Below are 15,142 nucleotides of genomic sequence, written 5' to 3' on the forward strand. Positions count from 1 at the left end.
AAAAAAAAAAAAATCTCTCCTGTTAACTAAACATTTTATTTTGTAGGTTATTTATTATTAACCGACAATAAAATGGATTTACACAGGCAGGAGAAACTAAGCATTGCCTTTGCAAAGGCATGCACAGACATAGCAAAGAAAATACAAGTTGACAATTATATAATTGGCAGCTGTGAATGCCTTTTGCCTATAGAAACAAATAATTAACTGAATCTTTAGTGAGGTTATTGCTTAAGGCCCTGAGATAACTCTGGTGCAACATGTGCTAAATCTTCCTATCAACCATCATTTCTATCACTTTTCATTTGTACCGCTAAGAAAAAGTGGAAAGTATATGATATCAATTCTTCTACAATTTTATTTTTAACATAAAAATATTTGTACCCTTCACTGAAGTATTCATATCGTTTGTTACTTGACTAAATCTAAAACTCTCGCATGAGAGAAATGTGAAAAATAAGGGATTAAACTCCACTTAGAATTAAAAATGTTCCTCTCATCCAGGACTCCCTGACAAATCAGAGAATTGGTACAATGGGAAGAAGAATAGTAAAAGAAGCTGCAACTCCCTTCGGGCTAGTAAGTTCCCCAATTCCCATGTTAACTTTGAGGCAAAGCCTGTAATGGCCACAAAATTAAGGCACATTAAATTCATGTTCAGCGCATGGTATGACAGCAACTACTCTTCGGTACTATAGATAAAGTCTTTGAAATCAAAGATGGCACTGATGATGCACATGAGGTTTTCTATCTTGCATTAGCTATTACTAGACATTAAAAAGGCCCTAGAGTGATTTTTGTCATCATGCATACACATTTCTGCTACTGTTGGTTACTTGCATAAGCCCCTAAGAGGGCAACAATAACATGAGATATGAACAGCAGCTTTAGTTAACAACAGAGCACCCACCACCTTGTAACATTATTTCTAACTCTGAACACTAAAGACAAAATTCCATCAGTTAGTAACAATCCTACAGATCTCATAAAAAAATTAAATCAGGCAATTCTGCATTTAAAAATGTTTTAACCTGCAGTCAACATCGCTACAGTCCTGTGAACAATGAGTATGTGCAGTAGAGGTTTAACTCAGATTACGGTTCAGTAGTTCAGTGCCAAATGAAGGGGGTTGCGAGGCTAAATTTTGATGTTTCAGTCACCTGCAGCAATCACCCATTTTATGGTCCCAAAAAGAGCAATTCAAAAGAATACAGTGCAGATTATACATTTTTAAATGCTGTCACCAGATTCCTAAAAACTCACAAAACAAACAAAAATCAAACAGTGTGAACTTAAAAAGATACGTTCACCTTCAATACACAAAAATATCCAACTAAACAGTAAAACAACAGGTAGTACAGACATTCCAGAAGACAGAGAGAGCTGGCGAACAGCAGTGACCTCTATTAATTGGGTTGATGTAACCGCAAAAGCAAATCCCTTCACAGAAAACGGTGGAAGAATTAGAAGGTTAGCAGAAGGATATGCTCCTATAAGCTCCTGAAAATTAACCATTTTCATATTAGGAATATTGCATTTCCCGATGATGTGGGAAAGAAAGATGCACTTGATTTATGGAAGCAGACAATGCTTTATTCACAGCATTATCTTGGGTCCTGTTCCAAAGTCCAACCGTTTTACCAGCCTGCAACACACAATGGCAAAATGGCAAGGAGAAGATAAAATTATTAAAAAAGCCAGGGATGTGGTACAATGCACATGAGTTCAATCAATTAAAGAGATGTGCTACAATTAATAGTGAGACTTGCCCCTTATCATAGAGGCCATTTGCATTGGATGGGTTTTCTGGGTTTTCTCGTGAAATACTTTGTGTACTTTGGCCAATCGCTGCACGACCAGGTGTTTTCTCGTGGATTTGTAACTCTCTGCATGATGCTAGCTTTGATTCAAGGTTCTGAAATAGGAACAAAGCAACAGAATATAAATCACATTAACAACTCACAGACAGTAGACCAGTGAATTGAAAAACTCAGTGTTTAAGTGGTAACATAATACCTAAAGCTAGGGATGTCACAATATATTTTTTTGGGAGAATGAGTATAAGTACCGATACTTCCTTTTTGGTACTTACCGATAAATTATTTTATTATTTTTCCTGAATTCAATATTTAACAGATTATTTACATTTTATCATCAAAATGGTGTCTAAATAACTGCATTTTTTAAAACTTTCATCAAATGAAAATAGAACATTTAACTTACAACATAATATTGTATTTTATTTTATTAAATGAAATTATTTTGTACAGAACCTCACAGCTTAATCTAAAACACAACTTTGGAGAGTATAGTGAATATTACACAACTATACATCAGTGATATTTCTGTATTACTCGTTTCCATTTAAATTTAGCTTTTATTTTGGTGGAAGCTTTTATTTTGGAGTGAGGCCCTTTCCATTTCTGTGTGATTTTGTCTGTAGATTCTCACCTCTCGGAAGGCAGGTCATTCAGAAGTGATCATACCTATGCCCCTTTCCCTTCAAATACTTTACATCCACTCTAAGAGCTTTGGAGGGCAGAAAGGTGTTTGGCTCAATAATAAAGCTTTTTTATTTTTTTTATAATTTTTTATTGGAAATGCGGTTTACCACAATCTTAATTGTTCTCCCCTCCAAGTGCCCTTCGGAGGCTGATTTCTCCCAATTGGATCAAAGGGCCAGTGTGAATATTAAACCGTAAAAGGCTGCTAATTCACTTACATAAATATGTAGTTTGTATATGCTACTTGCTACAAAATGAATGAACACTCTACTCATTGTCGTCTGTTACAATCAGAGTGTGCAATGCTCATGATTGCGTTTTCCGTGTAGATACTCATGGTTTTCTGTGCATGAGCAGGCGGCTTTACATATATTTTGTTAAAACACAGCCTTCGCAATTTAATAAATCACACTAGGACATGACTTGATTTAAATATACTGAAGGTATAGGCAATGACATTCATACGTCAGATGGTATCATTTTTTGGTATAGGAGCATTTTTATGAGCACAAGTACATGCATGCGGTATCGGACCAGTTTGAGATACAATTTAGCTATCGGCACATCCCTACCTAAAGGAATTAACAGCTGAACTCACCCCAACTTTCCTCAATAACTCTGCAACGATGTTGAGGGCAGATATCCGTGCAGATGTGGTAAGAGGAGTTCCAGTAAGACCTTCGACTGGACATAAATAAATTATTTTATAGTTGTACTTGAAAATTAGTAATGAACACTGTTAAGATTCAGTGTTAGAAATGAACAGTGATACCTTTTGAGATTTCTTGTTTTTAAATGTATGCGAGAATAAGTGTGAATGTGTTTATCTGTGTTTGTGCTCACTTCTGCTGTACGATGCCGGGGGCGTGTTGAATGCACTCCCAGAGCCTGGAGGCCTAGAGGGTGTGGCAAGTAGAGATGGGAGGGTGGCGTTAACAACAGAAGAGGGTCTTGAAGGTGTGGCTTCTGGCTTTTCTATGTCTTTCGAGAGGCTGATTGATGGTTTACGCTCCGGTTTCTGCTGAACAGCCAACTCCTGTCTTAAATCTGCCCAAAGCATAAAGATCACAAACATCTCCAAACACCATTCACATCTATCTGTGACTGTATACAAATCAGTTGTGTAATCAAGCAATTTTGTCAGTTTTTTTATGTGAGGGTGAATGGCGCTTATGCAAACAAGTTTCCCTGTGAATTGCTCAAATTTACCTCTGGCTTCATCCTTTAATCTCTGTACTGACTCTAGAAGATTCTCCTTTTCATCAAGCTCACTCTCGAGGAAGGCATTTCTCTCTATAACGTGATTCATTCTCTGCTCAAAGTCCTCAAGTGACATAATAGTGGCCCTGTTAGAGTCAGCAGGGTACACATGCAGGTTTTATGAAGTTAAGAATATCTTGAACAGGATGCTTGATCCGCTACATATTTCTGTACTAGCAAAAGCACCTCTTTGCTCTTTCCAGGTCATCGTTGGCCTGCTCCAACTCCCGAATGTACTTGTGTAGATGGTCCTTGATTGCTGTGGTCTCTGCAAGATCCCCTTCTAGAGTAGAGATTTGCCTGACGGCCTCAGAGTGCTGCGATTCATACTTCTCCTGTTAAGAAACAAGATAAACTACTGTCTTTTTACATCCACCACTACAGCAAGAGAAACAGGCCATTGATAAAAAATATGATTATTGAAAAGGTATATGCCAGATGACACTGTTATACAACAAGAATAATCATTTAAACGCAACTTGACTGGGGTCTCTTTGCATACCAACACTGCAGCATGGTTTTAAAACCATGTTTCTTCAATAAGCATTAAGTCATGAGTCCAACTGCCCTCTAGACACTACTGCAGAAATAAGCATCAGGTGCTTTCCTGACCCTGAATCGGTTTTTCTGTGAATGTGTAATTGTGTCCTCAGTAAGCAAAGCACTGTGTACTGAAGCTTACAGACAAAGAATTACTTGATGTACATTTTTAATCAAAGAGCATGCAAATGCTTTTATCTTAGGTTATATGCTCATGCTTAAAACCAGTTAAAGATAGTAAAATGAAAATTTAAATATTACAGAATGATAAACCCTATAGATGTGCCTTATGAGAACAGCACAACAGTGGCACAGCTGTGTCCTCCAACAGGAACAGAGGACAGTCAAACAGTTAATTACTGTGTCCTTTACATGCGGATCCAAGTCATAATTGTAGTCATATATCGTATAGGATATACCTTAGAATAGCGGTTGGCAACCTATGGCATGTATGCCAGCATTGGCACGCAAAGAGGTAATCACTGGCACACCAACAACGGCGAGAGAGTAGTAGACTATTTTTATCTTCAGCTGTGGCCATAAGTATTGGCAGTGACATAAATTTTGTGTTTTGCAAAGTTTGCTGCTTCAGTATTTGTAGATTAATTTTTCACTTGTTTCTATGGTATACTGGAAAACAATGATAAGCATGTCATACATTTTAAAGGCTTTTATTGGCAAAAACATTCAATATATGCAAATTGTCATTATTTAGTGTTGACCCTTGTTCTTGATAACAATTCGCTCTGGCATGCTGGATATCAGTTTCTGGGCCAAATCCTGACTTATGGCGATCCATTCTTGCCTCATTAGTGCATTATCACTCTCGCCTTGTGACATGGTGCTTCATCATGCTGGAAAATGCACGGATCATCAACAAATTGCTCCTGGATCGTTGGGAGTAGTTGCTCTTGCAGTACGTTTTGATACCATTCTTTATTCATGGCAGTGTTTTTGGGCAGAATTGTGAGAGTGCCCACTCCCTTGGATGAAAAGCAACCCTACACATGGATGGTCTCAGGATGTTTCACTGTAGGCACGACACAGGACTCACCTTTTCTTCTCCGGACTATCGATTTTCCAGATGTCCCAAACAGTCGGAAGGGGCCTTCATCAGAGAAAATAACTTTGCACCAGTCTTCTGCTGTCCAATCCTTATACTTCCTGCAGAAATTCAGTCTGTCCTTGATGTTTTTCTAGGAGAGAAATGGCTTCTTTACTGCCCTTCTTGACACCAGGCCATTGTCTAAAAGTCTTCGCCTTATACATCCTGAAGCCTGTTTCACTGCAGTTGAACCTCTCTCTGTAAAGTTCTTGATGTTCCGAATGATAGAGTGATTTCACCTGACTAATACTCGTTCACACTTTCCCAGGTGCTGCTGATATGATTAGTGAAATTATGTCAGCTGGTCATTTTGTGCCAGGGCCAAAAAACTGTGAAATGTGGGTTTTTGTGACAAAAACAAATAAAAAATAGCTTTTTGCAATTATTTCAAATGCATCTGATCACACTGCACAATAATCTAGAAACAATGCGAATCAACACCACAACAACTGAAGCAGAAAACTTTACGAAACACAAAATTTATGTCACGGCCAATCCTTTTGGCCACGGCTGTATATGAAATTCCGTAACTGCATTACAATCAACATATTGACGTAATCTTTCCTCATGATCTCGCAGTGTGTTTTCATGAGCTCAATGGGAGGCAAAAAAAAAAAAATGCAGTATACCAAACAGACTCGTGCAGCGCGTGAAAGCCATTCGAGCATCATGAGTCGGCAGCGCTTCACTTTCGGTTACTCGTGCTTCAGTCAGTCTGCGTCGATGACTGCCTACATTTCGTTTGTTTCTTTTTGCTTTCAGAATGCATGATGTGATAAGGAAAACACCACTATTCCTTCTTGAGATTTCCAACCCAGCATACAGGTACACCCTCCTTAAACCATGGTCACACTCAAAATTACATTAAACGATTAAAAGAGAAAACAAACTCACGTGTGGTTAAAAAATCTGAGTCTACTCAAAATATAAATTAAACCTGGGGGTGTCGACACAGCCATTGACCAGGAAAATAAAAAAATGGCACTCCATTTTGATGGTTCCTGCGTAGCTCAGCTAGTAAAGATTTTGACTACCACCCTGGAGTTTGAGAGTTCAAATCCCAGGGCATGCTGAGTGACTCCAGCCAGGTCTTCTAAGTAACCAAATTGGCCCGGTTGTTAGGGAGGGTAGAATCACATGTGGTAACCTCCTAATGGTCACTATAATGTGGTTCACTCTTGGTGGGGCACATGGTGAGTTGTGCGTGAATGCCACAGTGGATGGTGTGAAGCCTCCACACACGCCATGTCTCTGCTGTAACATGCTCAACAAGCCACATGATAAGATGCGCAGGTTGACGGTCGCAGAGGCAACTGAGATTCGTCCTCTGCCACCTGGATTGAGGCGAGTCACTACACCACTACGAGGACTTAGACTACATCTACATTAATCCGGATACATTTGAAAACAGCGTTTTCGTTTCAAAACGTTCTCCGTCCACACTAACATTTTCCAAAAGTTGCAATTTTGTTCAAAATTAGAGCAACTTGAAAAACTGCTAAATAAATCATGACCGTTCTGTTCTTTCCTTCTGATGTGTTTGATATCAGCCATTTCGGCTGTCCACCATTTTGAATAAAAACCATTTTTATTATTCAAAACCTGCTGACTCTCAACTTGGTATGTTTCTTCAGCACCTGTGGCAATGTGGTCAACTGGTAAGGTGCACCATACCTGTGTAATCAAACCCAGATTGGGCCAACTGGAAAAACTGCTAAATAAATCATGACCGGTTTGTTCTTTCTTTCTGTTGTTCATATCAGCACATCACCATTTTAAATACATTTTTTATTCAAAACCTGCTGACACTCAGCTTGGTACATCTCTTTAGCACCAGTGAAACATTTCTGTTTCTGTCACTTTTTGGTGACTTGTGAAGTAGTGTGGGGTTGTATTGTATGTCATATTCATGCAATGTGTTGTTTTTACTATGGTGTAATGCTTGCAATATCGGACAATTTGAATTCCGTTCAACTCTAGAATGGAAAGTCAATGGTTCAAATACGTCCTATGTTGATGTTATCTGTGCTTGCTCTGCGAGATCTTTGGGTTGTGTTTAGTTGCCATTTTGGTGTTTGGTCCCATAATGGCTGCTTGCAGCTACATTTTTCTCTTTAGGATTTGTTATTCAATAAAAAAAGAGAAAAAACAAGCCCCGTCTTAAAAAGCATAAGCATAAGTAGTTATAAGAGTAATTTTATAGAAACGATTTACAAAGTGTAAAAAACGTTGTTGCTGTGTCTCTTGTGAGGTACCTAGAGAGGATACACGCAGTGTTTTTGCTTTTTTTTATTTTTATATATCTTTAAATAAATCTTAAGAGCATACTATGGATTAAACGGAGTCTGCCCTAATTCCCAAAATGAACATGTATAACATCAGCAACGGCACCTAGATTTGCTTCAAGGTAAATTAAATCTAATTATACTAGGGCTGTCAAATGATTAAAACATATAATCGTGATTTATCGCATTTTTTTTTTTTTTGCAGTTAATCGTGATTAATCGTAATACCTTTATAAACATTAGTGGACAAAATATGCTTTAACCAGATGTATTTTTCAGTATACCACCCAATCACTTCCACACAAAACCTACCCCAAAAAAAGAGTTGAACAACAGAAAATGAACAAAGCAAAGCTCAATTCAAATTATGTAAAAAATATAGTGGTTGTAAGTATATTATGACAGGATTTATTTGCCTCTTTTTATGTTATTTTGACAGACATGCAAAAAAATTCTACACTGTCATTTACAATTGACAACTCTGTGTAAAATATATCAACAACTCATTTTAGACCCCGTTCACAAACGTAACCGGTGGGATTAAATGGGTTAATAACAGTGTAATTACCTGCAGGGTTCAGGCAATGTCTCCAACTTCTGCATTGGTTCGTCAAACAGAGACACTGTGACAGAACCTTGGAGACAGCAGCAGCGTAGCCGGTATTCAGTACCGCCGCTCCCTATATGCATATTACGCAGTCTGCATAGGACACCAACTCCCTAGGGGGGCAGCAGAAACTCCACCGTAGCAATCACGGAACACGGACAATCACCTCATGCTCGCACTTTCACTATACGCTCGCACTGCAAATTTTCCCTCGCAGTGCAAGGCTGGTGTTCAAATGGCAGCTGTCTTGCAGCTGCAATGATATTACAATGTTAAGAGCTTTATCTGTGCTTTGCAGGCATGTTCTACTACTATGCTACTTTGATCAAATGATTGGCGCAGTTCTCATGAACTACAATTTATTTAAAGGTTCATATTACACATTAGTGGCATTTAAAATATTAGTGAAGTTAAGCACATTTTGCGTTACTTGTTAATAATGCCTTAACTTCGACAGCATTACTAATTACATAATGTTAATTAATTTGTGGATTGATTCAGGTCTTAGTAAAGGTGATGGTAAATGAGTGTGTTATGAGACGTTACGAGCAGTTCACTTACACTAATGTTATCAGGTGTGTAACCACCATCAGATGACGCTTTTCTCTTTAAGAAACTGTGATAATCTTTTGCCTCAATTCTTTTTCATAGTTTCCACAGATTTCAATCAAATTACTGTCATTTAACTATTTGTTTTATAAAAAATGTCAGATAGCTATGCTTTAAAATGTCACTTTTTATCAAATGTTCTAATAGATTTTTATCAATTTAATTTATATATATTTTGCCAAAAACCATGACATTGGTGGCATTCTCCCATTCATTCCTAAGGAAAGTTCTGCAATGCTTGTCTGAATGAGCAACGGTAGGCATGGGGTCGGAGCTTAGCCAAGGGTCAATTGGTTAAGGGTCTGAATACCTTTGCAAGGCACATTTCACAGGTTATGATTAAATATATGCTGGGATTGTCTATCTAAATCCTTCCAAAAGAACTGTTTCCAAACCATGTGCTTATTAATTGCCACAATACCTTGTAGTTTTCTAATTCCATTCGAAGCCTGTTATTAGCTGTAAGCAGCTCTCGGTTACGGGCCTCACACTGCTTCAGTTCTGTCTCCAGTTCCATTTCATAGTCTCGGCTCATCAGCTGAAACTCCTGCAGCTCCTCCTGCGCCTCCTCAGCTCTGAAAGCAGAGCGAAGCCATTTAATTAGACAAATTAAATGTGGGCTCTTAGGCTGATACCAGATTCATTCTAAAAATTTTAGCAGCAAACCTGTGCCCATGAATAAGCAAACTGTCCTAATTACCCTAAAATTTCCTTCAAATCCACTGTAGATCAAAACAAAAAACACAAAAACTTATTTAACTACCTTTGCTGGCATTTGGCAACCTGTTCTTTCCAGAAGTCTCTTTCTTCCTCAACAGATGCAAATGAAGTAGGCTCAGGGTCACTCATTGCTGTTCAATCAGGTCTCTTGGCAAAATATAACAACAATCAATTAGGTATATTAAACATCCTAGATAAAAACTGACACGGTTCTGATTTAAAAGACCACAACAAATAAGTTTACATATAGCCAGACAATTGCACACTTTACAAGACAAAGTGCAGATTAATATACATAAATACAAGTGGAAAGATCTGAGTAAAACACGTGTACATGAGTTATATATTTGTACATGAGGTATATAATACGCACACACTACACTGCTGTGGCCACTGAAACGGTTTATTATTGTGCGTGCGTGTGTATTTTATTCTAATAGGCAAAAACAGAAGAGGAAGGGCGTGTCTCTCGTGATTTTGAAAAGCTGAAGATATTTCGCCTCAGGCATACAACTCACTATTACGCTGTAAAAAAAATGTTTGTCTATATTTAAGGCCCGGGTGATTCAGTCCTTCTTCAAACGGATGGTTTAAAACCTTAAGCCATGCTAACGACACTTAATCCACTCACCACTAAAAACAGTGAAATAAGGTGACATGAAAATGTATTAATGATAAAAAAAAAAAAAAAGAGCAAAAGACTACACCAGCAGTACTACATAACAGAAGAAAGACTCAAACAAGTTAACGTCACCATTAGAGGAAAAGATGTCAGGCGTCGGTGTGCTAGCTGGCTAACAGCAAAACACCGGACGCTCAAACTTTTGGTCGTGTGATTCAGTTTGTGAAGACGGTTACTTCAACAACTTCCTAGAGAATATTTATATATCCTATACTATATTACATTAGCGCTATGAGTAATGTAATATAGTATAGAATATATACTATATATTGTTGAATATAGAGATATATATATAACATCTCTCAGCTGAGGTTAACTGGTCAAACAATCACCATTATCGAGAGCCATTACGGTAGCTACAAACTTACCTTTGGGAAACGTTCAATGTACTTATTTAATGAGAGGAAATACCGCGCACAATACTAGGTTTGCGATTCTTTCTAATTAAATAATAACACAACACGCAGTTTATTAATTTATATTTCACGATACGCTTCTGACAATGAGATTCGTCTTCTGTTGTGTAAAAACTCGTAAGCTCGTGGTTTGTTTCATGCCCGTTTCTGATTGGCCAATTTGTATCGACGCAATCATTTTGAGAGCCAACGGTTGGTTGTTCGGTTACGTTTGTTTCAAGCACTCCTCCTTTATCTTCCTCGGCCACTATGAGGCGCTGCATAAACTGTTCAACGTTGTCATGCATAAAATGATTGAGCCAAATTTGTGGGCAGGTGGGCATATGGTCTCTGTGAGACACCTGTGAGGGTTATGCCTCTGATAGAATCCAGTATTTTACTAAGTTCTTAAATCTTACTTGTGATTTGACTTTGCTGAAAAGGAATGAGAAGGCATTACCAGTCACACTGAGACTTCTTAATGATACCAAACATGTATGATCAAAAAACCCTTTTACATTACAGAACAGGATAAGTAATTTTTTAGTTTTAGGTGACTCTCAAATTACTTGAAGTGAGGTATGTAAGAGAGTGGAGCAGATGTGGGTGAGAACTGCATTTTACGGTCCTTGCTCAGTAGGGTGTTTTGTCATATGGAGATGTTCTTCTGTGTGAATTTTTATGACTTCTCTCAGAGTTGCATAGTCATCTCAGTGCTTGCAGCCTTACATCTTCCTGGGTGCCGACATGATTGTGTGACATTATGCACCTGCATCTTGGCTAATTCAGACTTTAAAATTTCTGCACAACCTTCCAAGTTGGAATTATGACTTCAAGTGGTGTTACATTTCACCTTTCCCAGTAGGAACTTTCCGAGTTTAATGGAATGCAGAAGAACGGCCGAAACATACTCTATTCAAGTACATGAATGTAGACACATCTTGCAACGCAAGTTCGATTTCACGTGTTGTTGCATCTGAAACGTGTTAGGCCGCAATTTAAACAAAACCAGGACTGTAACCACAATATACTTAGAGGGGGGCAAGTCCCCCCAATAACTGATATCCTTGTTGCTGTTCTGCTGCAGTCCATTATGTACTGCTGCATAATTATCATTAAGTTGTTGCAGGAATAACATAAAAGTTTAAACAAAGTTCAAGTTTTAGCGTGCTCAGTAGTCAAACACTGCTCGTCAATGTCATATGAGATAGCCAATCAAATCGATGAAGGCAGGACTCAAGTTTAAGATGCTAAGCAGGAACCTTGTGCATTATTCCAGTGCCACGCATCAGCAAGCATTTCAGGTTAGGAGTGTTTGTGTCATGGGGAGTCGCATGACACCATGCGAGTGTCAGACGTGTGAACGGTGAGCTCTGCACACTTGGCAGGTTTTTTATTTTGTTTGTGTCCTACATCGGTGAGATTTGATACACACTGTTTCATAACTGTTCTATGAAGACAATATGTCAAAGAATTCAAAATACTCACGCTCTGGAGACATTAAAAGACACTTGCATGCTCAAGCTGATACCCCTGACAGGGACTCAGTTTGGACGGTGCGACGGGAGAAATTTAACGTCAACAGTCCAACATGTCTGTGATGCTGACGAAGATTGTAGCAGACTTGGAGGATCTTGCATTAATATATCTATCGATTACGGCAATGGAGGCAAAAGTTGGTTACAAGATTGTCGGACGTCAAGAAATGGATAGATTATCTGGAGTCATTAGAGAGGGAATTAGCTGCTAATCCACTAGCGACTAAATCAGATTTGCAATGCGTCTGGGAAAAGTTTGAGAATCGTAATTGGCGAAACAACGTCAAAATTGTTAGAATTCCTGAGAATTAGGAAGGCCAATATATGTTGAAATTTCTAGACGAGTCTGCATGACATAACAAGCCATAAGATGGAAATCAAGCGAGCTCAGAGTCCTGGCTCGGAGATCGGCTGATGGAGATAGACCCTGATCAATTCTGGCCAAATTTCTGAGATCATCCAATAAAGATCTTATGTTACGCGAGGCGAGGAGTAAAGAAAAGCTTTCTTGGAAGAACTACAAAATTTTCTTGTTCCCAGACTTTGCGAATTTGCCAAAAGAAAAACATGATCGATGTATTCAAGGACTTCAAGAAACACTTGCATCAACGGAAGATCGCTTTTGCACTGATGTTTCCGGACAAATTGAGAATAGATAGTAAGGATGGCCGTTAAGTCATCTGATGCATTTATGAATCAGCCCGCTCACTGAACATTGGTTTGACTGCCTGAGGAAACTGAACAGTTTTTTCTTTCTTTCATATATATATATATATTAAAATTTTGTGTGTGTGTGTTGGTTCTGCAAGAGGCTGGAGCTTGTTTTGGGGAGGAACACACTTTCGGGAACAGTATGTGGATGAATCTACACGTTCTTTGTGTTTATTCTGCCTATTGGCTGGAATTTCTTTTATAGATTATCTTTTGTTGTGTCATTCTGTCTCAGAAAACTTGTATAGAAGCACCGGACTTGAGCAATCTGATGGTAAATTTGTCGTGGGAGCTCTCTTAGGCATACGTGGACTTTTTGAGTTTAGAGGGATGGACGCCAGTTGGCTCTTTCGTGTGCGGCGGGGTTAATGCTCACATTTGTCTTTTTTCTGTTTGTTTGGTTCTGGGGGAAGTTCTGGGTTTAATTGTTGAGCTAATGTTGGAAAGTGGTCTTTATAACTGTATTTTTGACACCCAATCTATTTATGCTAATATGTTAAAATGTTAATATGAGTGTATTGTCTCTCTCCATGTGGAATGTGAATGGGTTGGGGCACCCTATAAAAAGGAGGAACATTATTTCTCTTCTTAATTGCAAGAAATATGATATAGTGTTCCTTCAAGAAATGCATCTTTCCCTGCAGGAAGCTGAAAAATCTAGGAAGATATGGGGTGGATGTTTTCTTTAGTGCTTGTGTCAGGTAAGATGCAAGTATCTAACGTAATATGCAATTTTATTTATTGTTGCTGTATTGTTTGTGCACTGGAAGCTTGTCACAAAGACAAATCTGTTACATCACTGTTCATGGTTACATCTTAAAGTATTTTTTAGCATTTTAATTAAGTAGGATTATTTTAATAATTCTTATTTTTAAATGAATTTTAAGTCATCTTGAAAGTCCCTTTGGAAGTGTGCTGAGGCCCCCTGGTTGAGAACCACTGATGTACAGTACATTATTCAGATGTCATTCATAATTGTGAATATGAAAACATTATCGTAGTTTTCAGCATGTCAGGCTTAAGATAAAGTGCGAATGTGTGTTTATTGTAAAGGAACTGAATGAATGTGGTAATCTAAAAAACTTTTGTTTACATTGTCTAAGAAAATTATCTACAAAAAAAAACACAAAGTGGAGCATTTGCACCCTCAGATTAAAGGACCGAGGACCATTATATTTGTGACCTCAACACCCCACCACCAAAATGGTTTTAGTCGCACATGCAAGATACTAAGTGATATTGGAATTAGTAATGCATAAGCAGCTGAAAGCTACTGGGAACAAGTACTTAGGATTTTGACTGCATTGATGGATTGTTTCTACTTATGTAAAAAAATAAAAATTGTATGTATTAGGTATATTAAGCAGCATTTTATCAGTTAGGGCTCAGCAGTAAGTTTTTTTTTTTGTTGTCCCCAGGCCAGTAGGGTTATAAAAACCATGTACAGTGCATCCATAAAATATTCACAGTGCTTTACTTTTTCCACATTTTATTATGTGGAAAATTTTTGTATTATTTTCCTTAAAATTCTACAAACAATACCCCATAAAACAACGTGAAAGAAGTTTGTTTGAAATCATTGCAAATTTACTAAAAACAAAAGAAATCACATGTACATAAGTATTCACAGCCTTTGCCATGACACTCAAAATTGAGCTCAGGTGCATCCTGTTTCTACTGATCATCCTTGAGATGTTTCTACAACTTGGAGTCCACCTGTGGTAAATTCAGTTGATTAAACATGATTTAGTCCAAGGAATTGTCTGTAGACCTCGGAGACAGGATTGTACTGAGGCACAGATCTGGGGATGGGTAAAGAAACATTTCTGCAGCATTGAAGGTCCCAATGAGCACAGTGGCTTCCATCGTCTGTAAATGGAAGTTTGGAACCACCAGGACTCTTCCTAGAGCTGGCCGCCCGGCCAAACTGAGCGATCTAAGGAGAAGGGCCTTAGTCAGGGAGGTGACCAAGAACCCGATGGTCACTCTGACAGAGCTCCAGCATTTCTCTGTGGAGAGGATAACCTTCCAGAAGAACATCTCCTCTGCAGCACTGAAGACGGAAGACACTCCTCAGTAAAAGGCACACGACAGCCCGCCTGGAGTTTTCCAAATGTCACCTGAAGGACTCTCAGACCATGAGAAACAAGGTCTGATGAAACAAAAATTTTATTATTTGGCCTGAA

At 38.4% G+C, this 15,142-nt stretch overlaps 1 protein-coding gene across 2 annotated transcripts; it reads right to left on the reverse strand.

The window, feature by feature from the left end:
* Positions 1–60: 60 nt before the first annotated feature.
* LOC127647259 (nuclear distribution protein nudE homolog 1-A-like) lies at positions 61–14,465 on the reverse strand. Of its 2 annotated transcripts, none has more exons than XM_052131405.1 (9): positions 12,196–14,465; positions 9,674–9,777; positions 9,332–9,485; positions 3,951–4,099; positions 3,714–3,850; positions 3,348–3,551; positions 3,103–3,188; positions 1,770–1,915; positions 61–1,645 (listed from the first exon to the last, which is right to left on the reverse strand). In XM_052131405.1, the coding sequence occupies exons 2-9, from the start codon at positions 9,757–9,759 to the stop codon at positions 1,597–1,599; spliced, it is 1,011 nt and encodes a 336-aa protein (XP_051987365.1). In that variant the 5' UTR covers positions 9,760–9,777; positions 12,196–14,465; the 3' UTR covers positions 61–1,596. The 2 variants fall into 2 exon arrangements, with proteins under 2 accessions (XP_051987365.1, XP_051987364.1); XM_052131404.1 differs by lacking the exon at positions 12,196–14,465 and adding an exon at positions 10,681–11,528 and having other exon boundaries at positions 62–1,645.
* Between the last annotated feature and the right edge of the window lie 677 nt (positions 14,466–15,142).

This window comes from Xyrauchen texanus, chromosome 8 (genome assembly GCF_025860055.1).
Source record: "Xyrauchen texanus isolate HMW12.3.18 chromosome 8, RBS_HiC_50CHRs, whole genome shotgun sequence".
NCBI classification, from domain to species: Eukaryota; Metazoa; Chordata; class Actinopteri; order Cypriniformes; family Catostomidae; genus Xyrauchen; species Xyrauchen texanus.

Excerpts from the sequence above, each read along its gene's own strand:
- LOC127647259 (XM_052131405.1), bottom strand. The coding sequence starts at position 9,759 with ATGAGTGACCCTGAGCCTACTTCATTTGCATCTGTTGAGGAAGAAAGA. Across the intron at positions 3,552-3,713 it reads ATTAAAGGATGAAGCCAGAG|ATTTAAGACAGGAGTTGGCT; the intron begins GTAAATTTGAGC and ends TGCTTTGGGCAG. Across the intron at positions 1,646-1,769 it reads AATGGCCTCTATGATAAGGG|GCTGGTAAAACGGTTGGACT; the intron begins GCAAGTCTCACT and ends TGTGTGTTGCAG.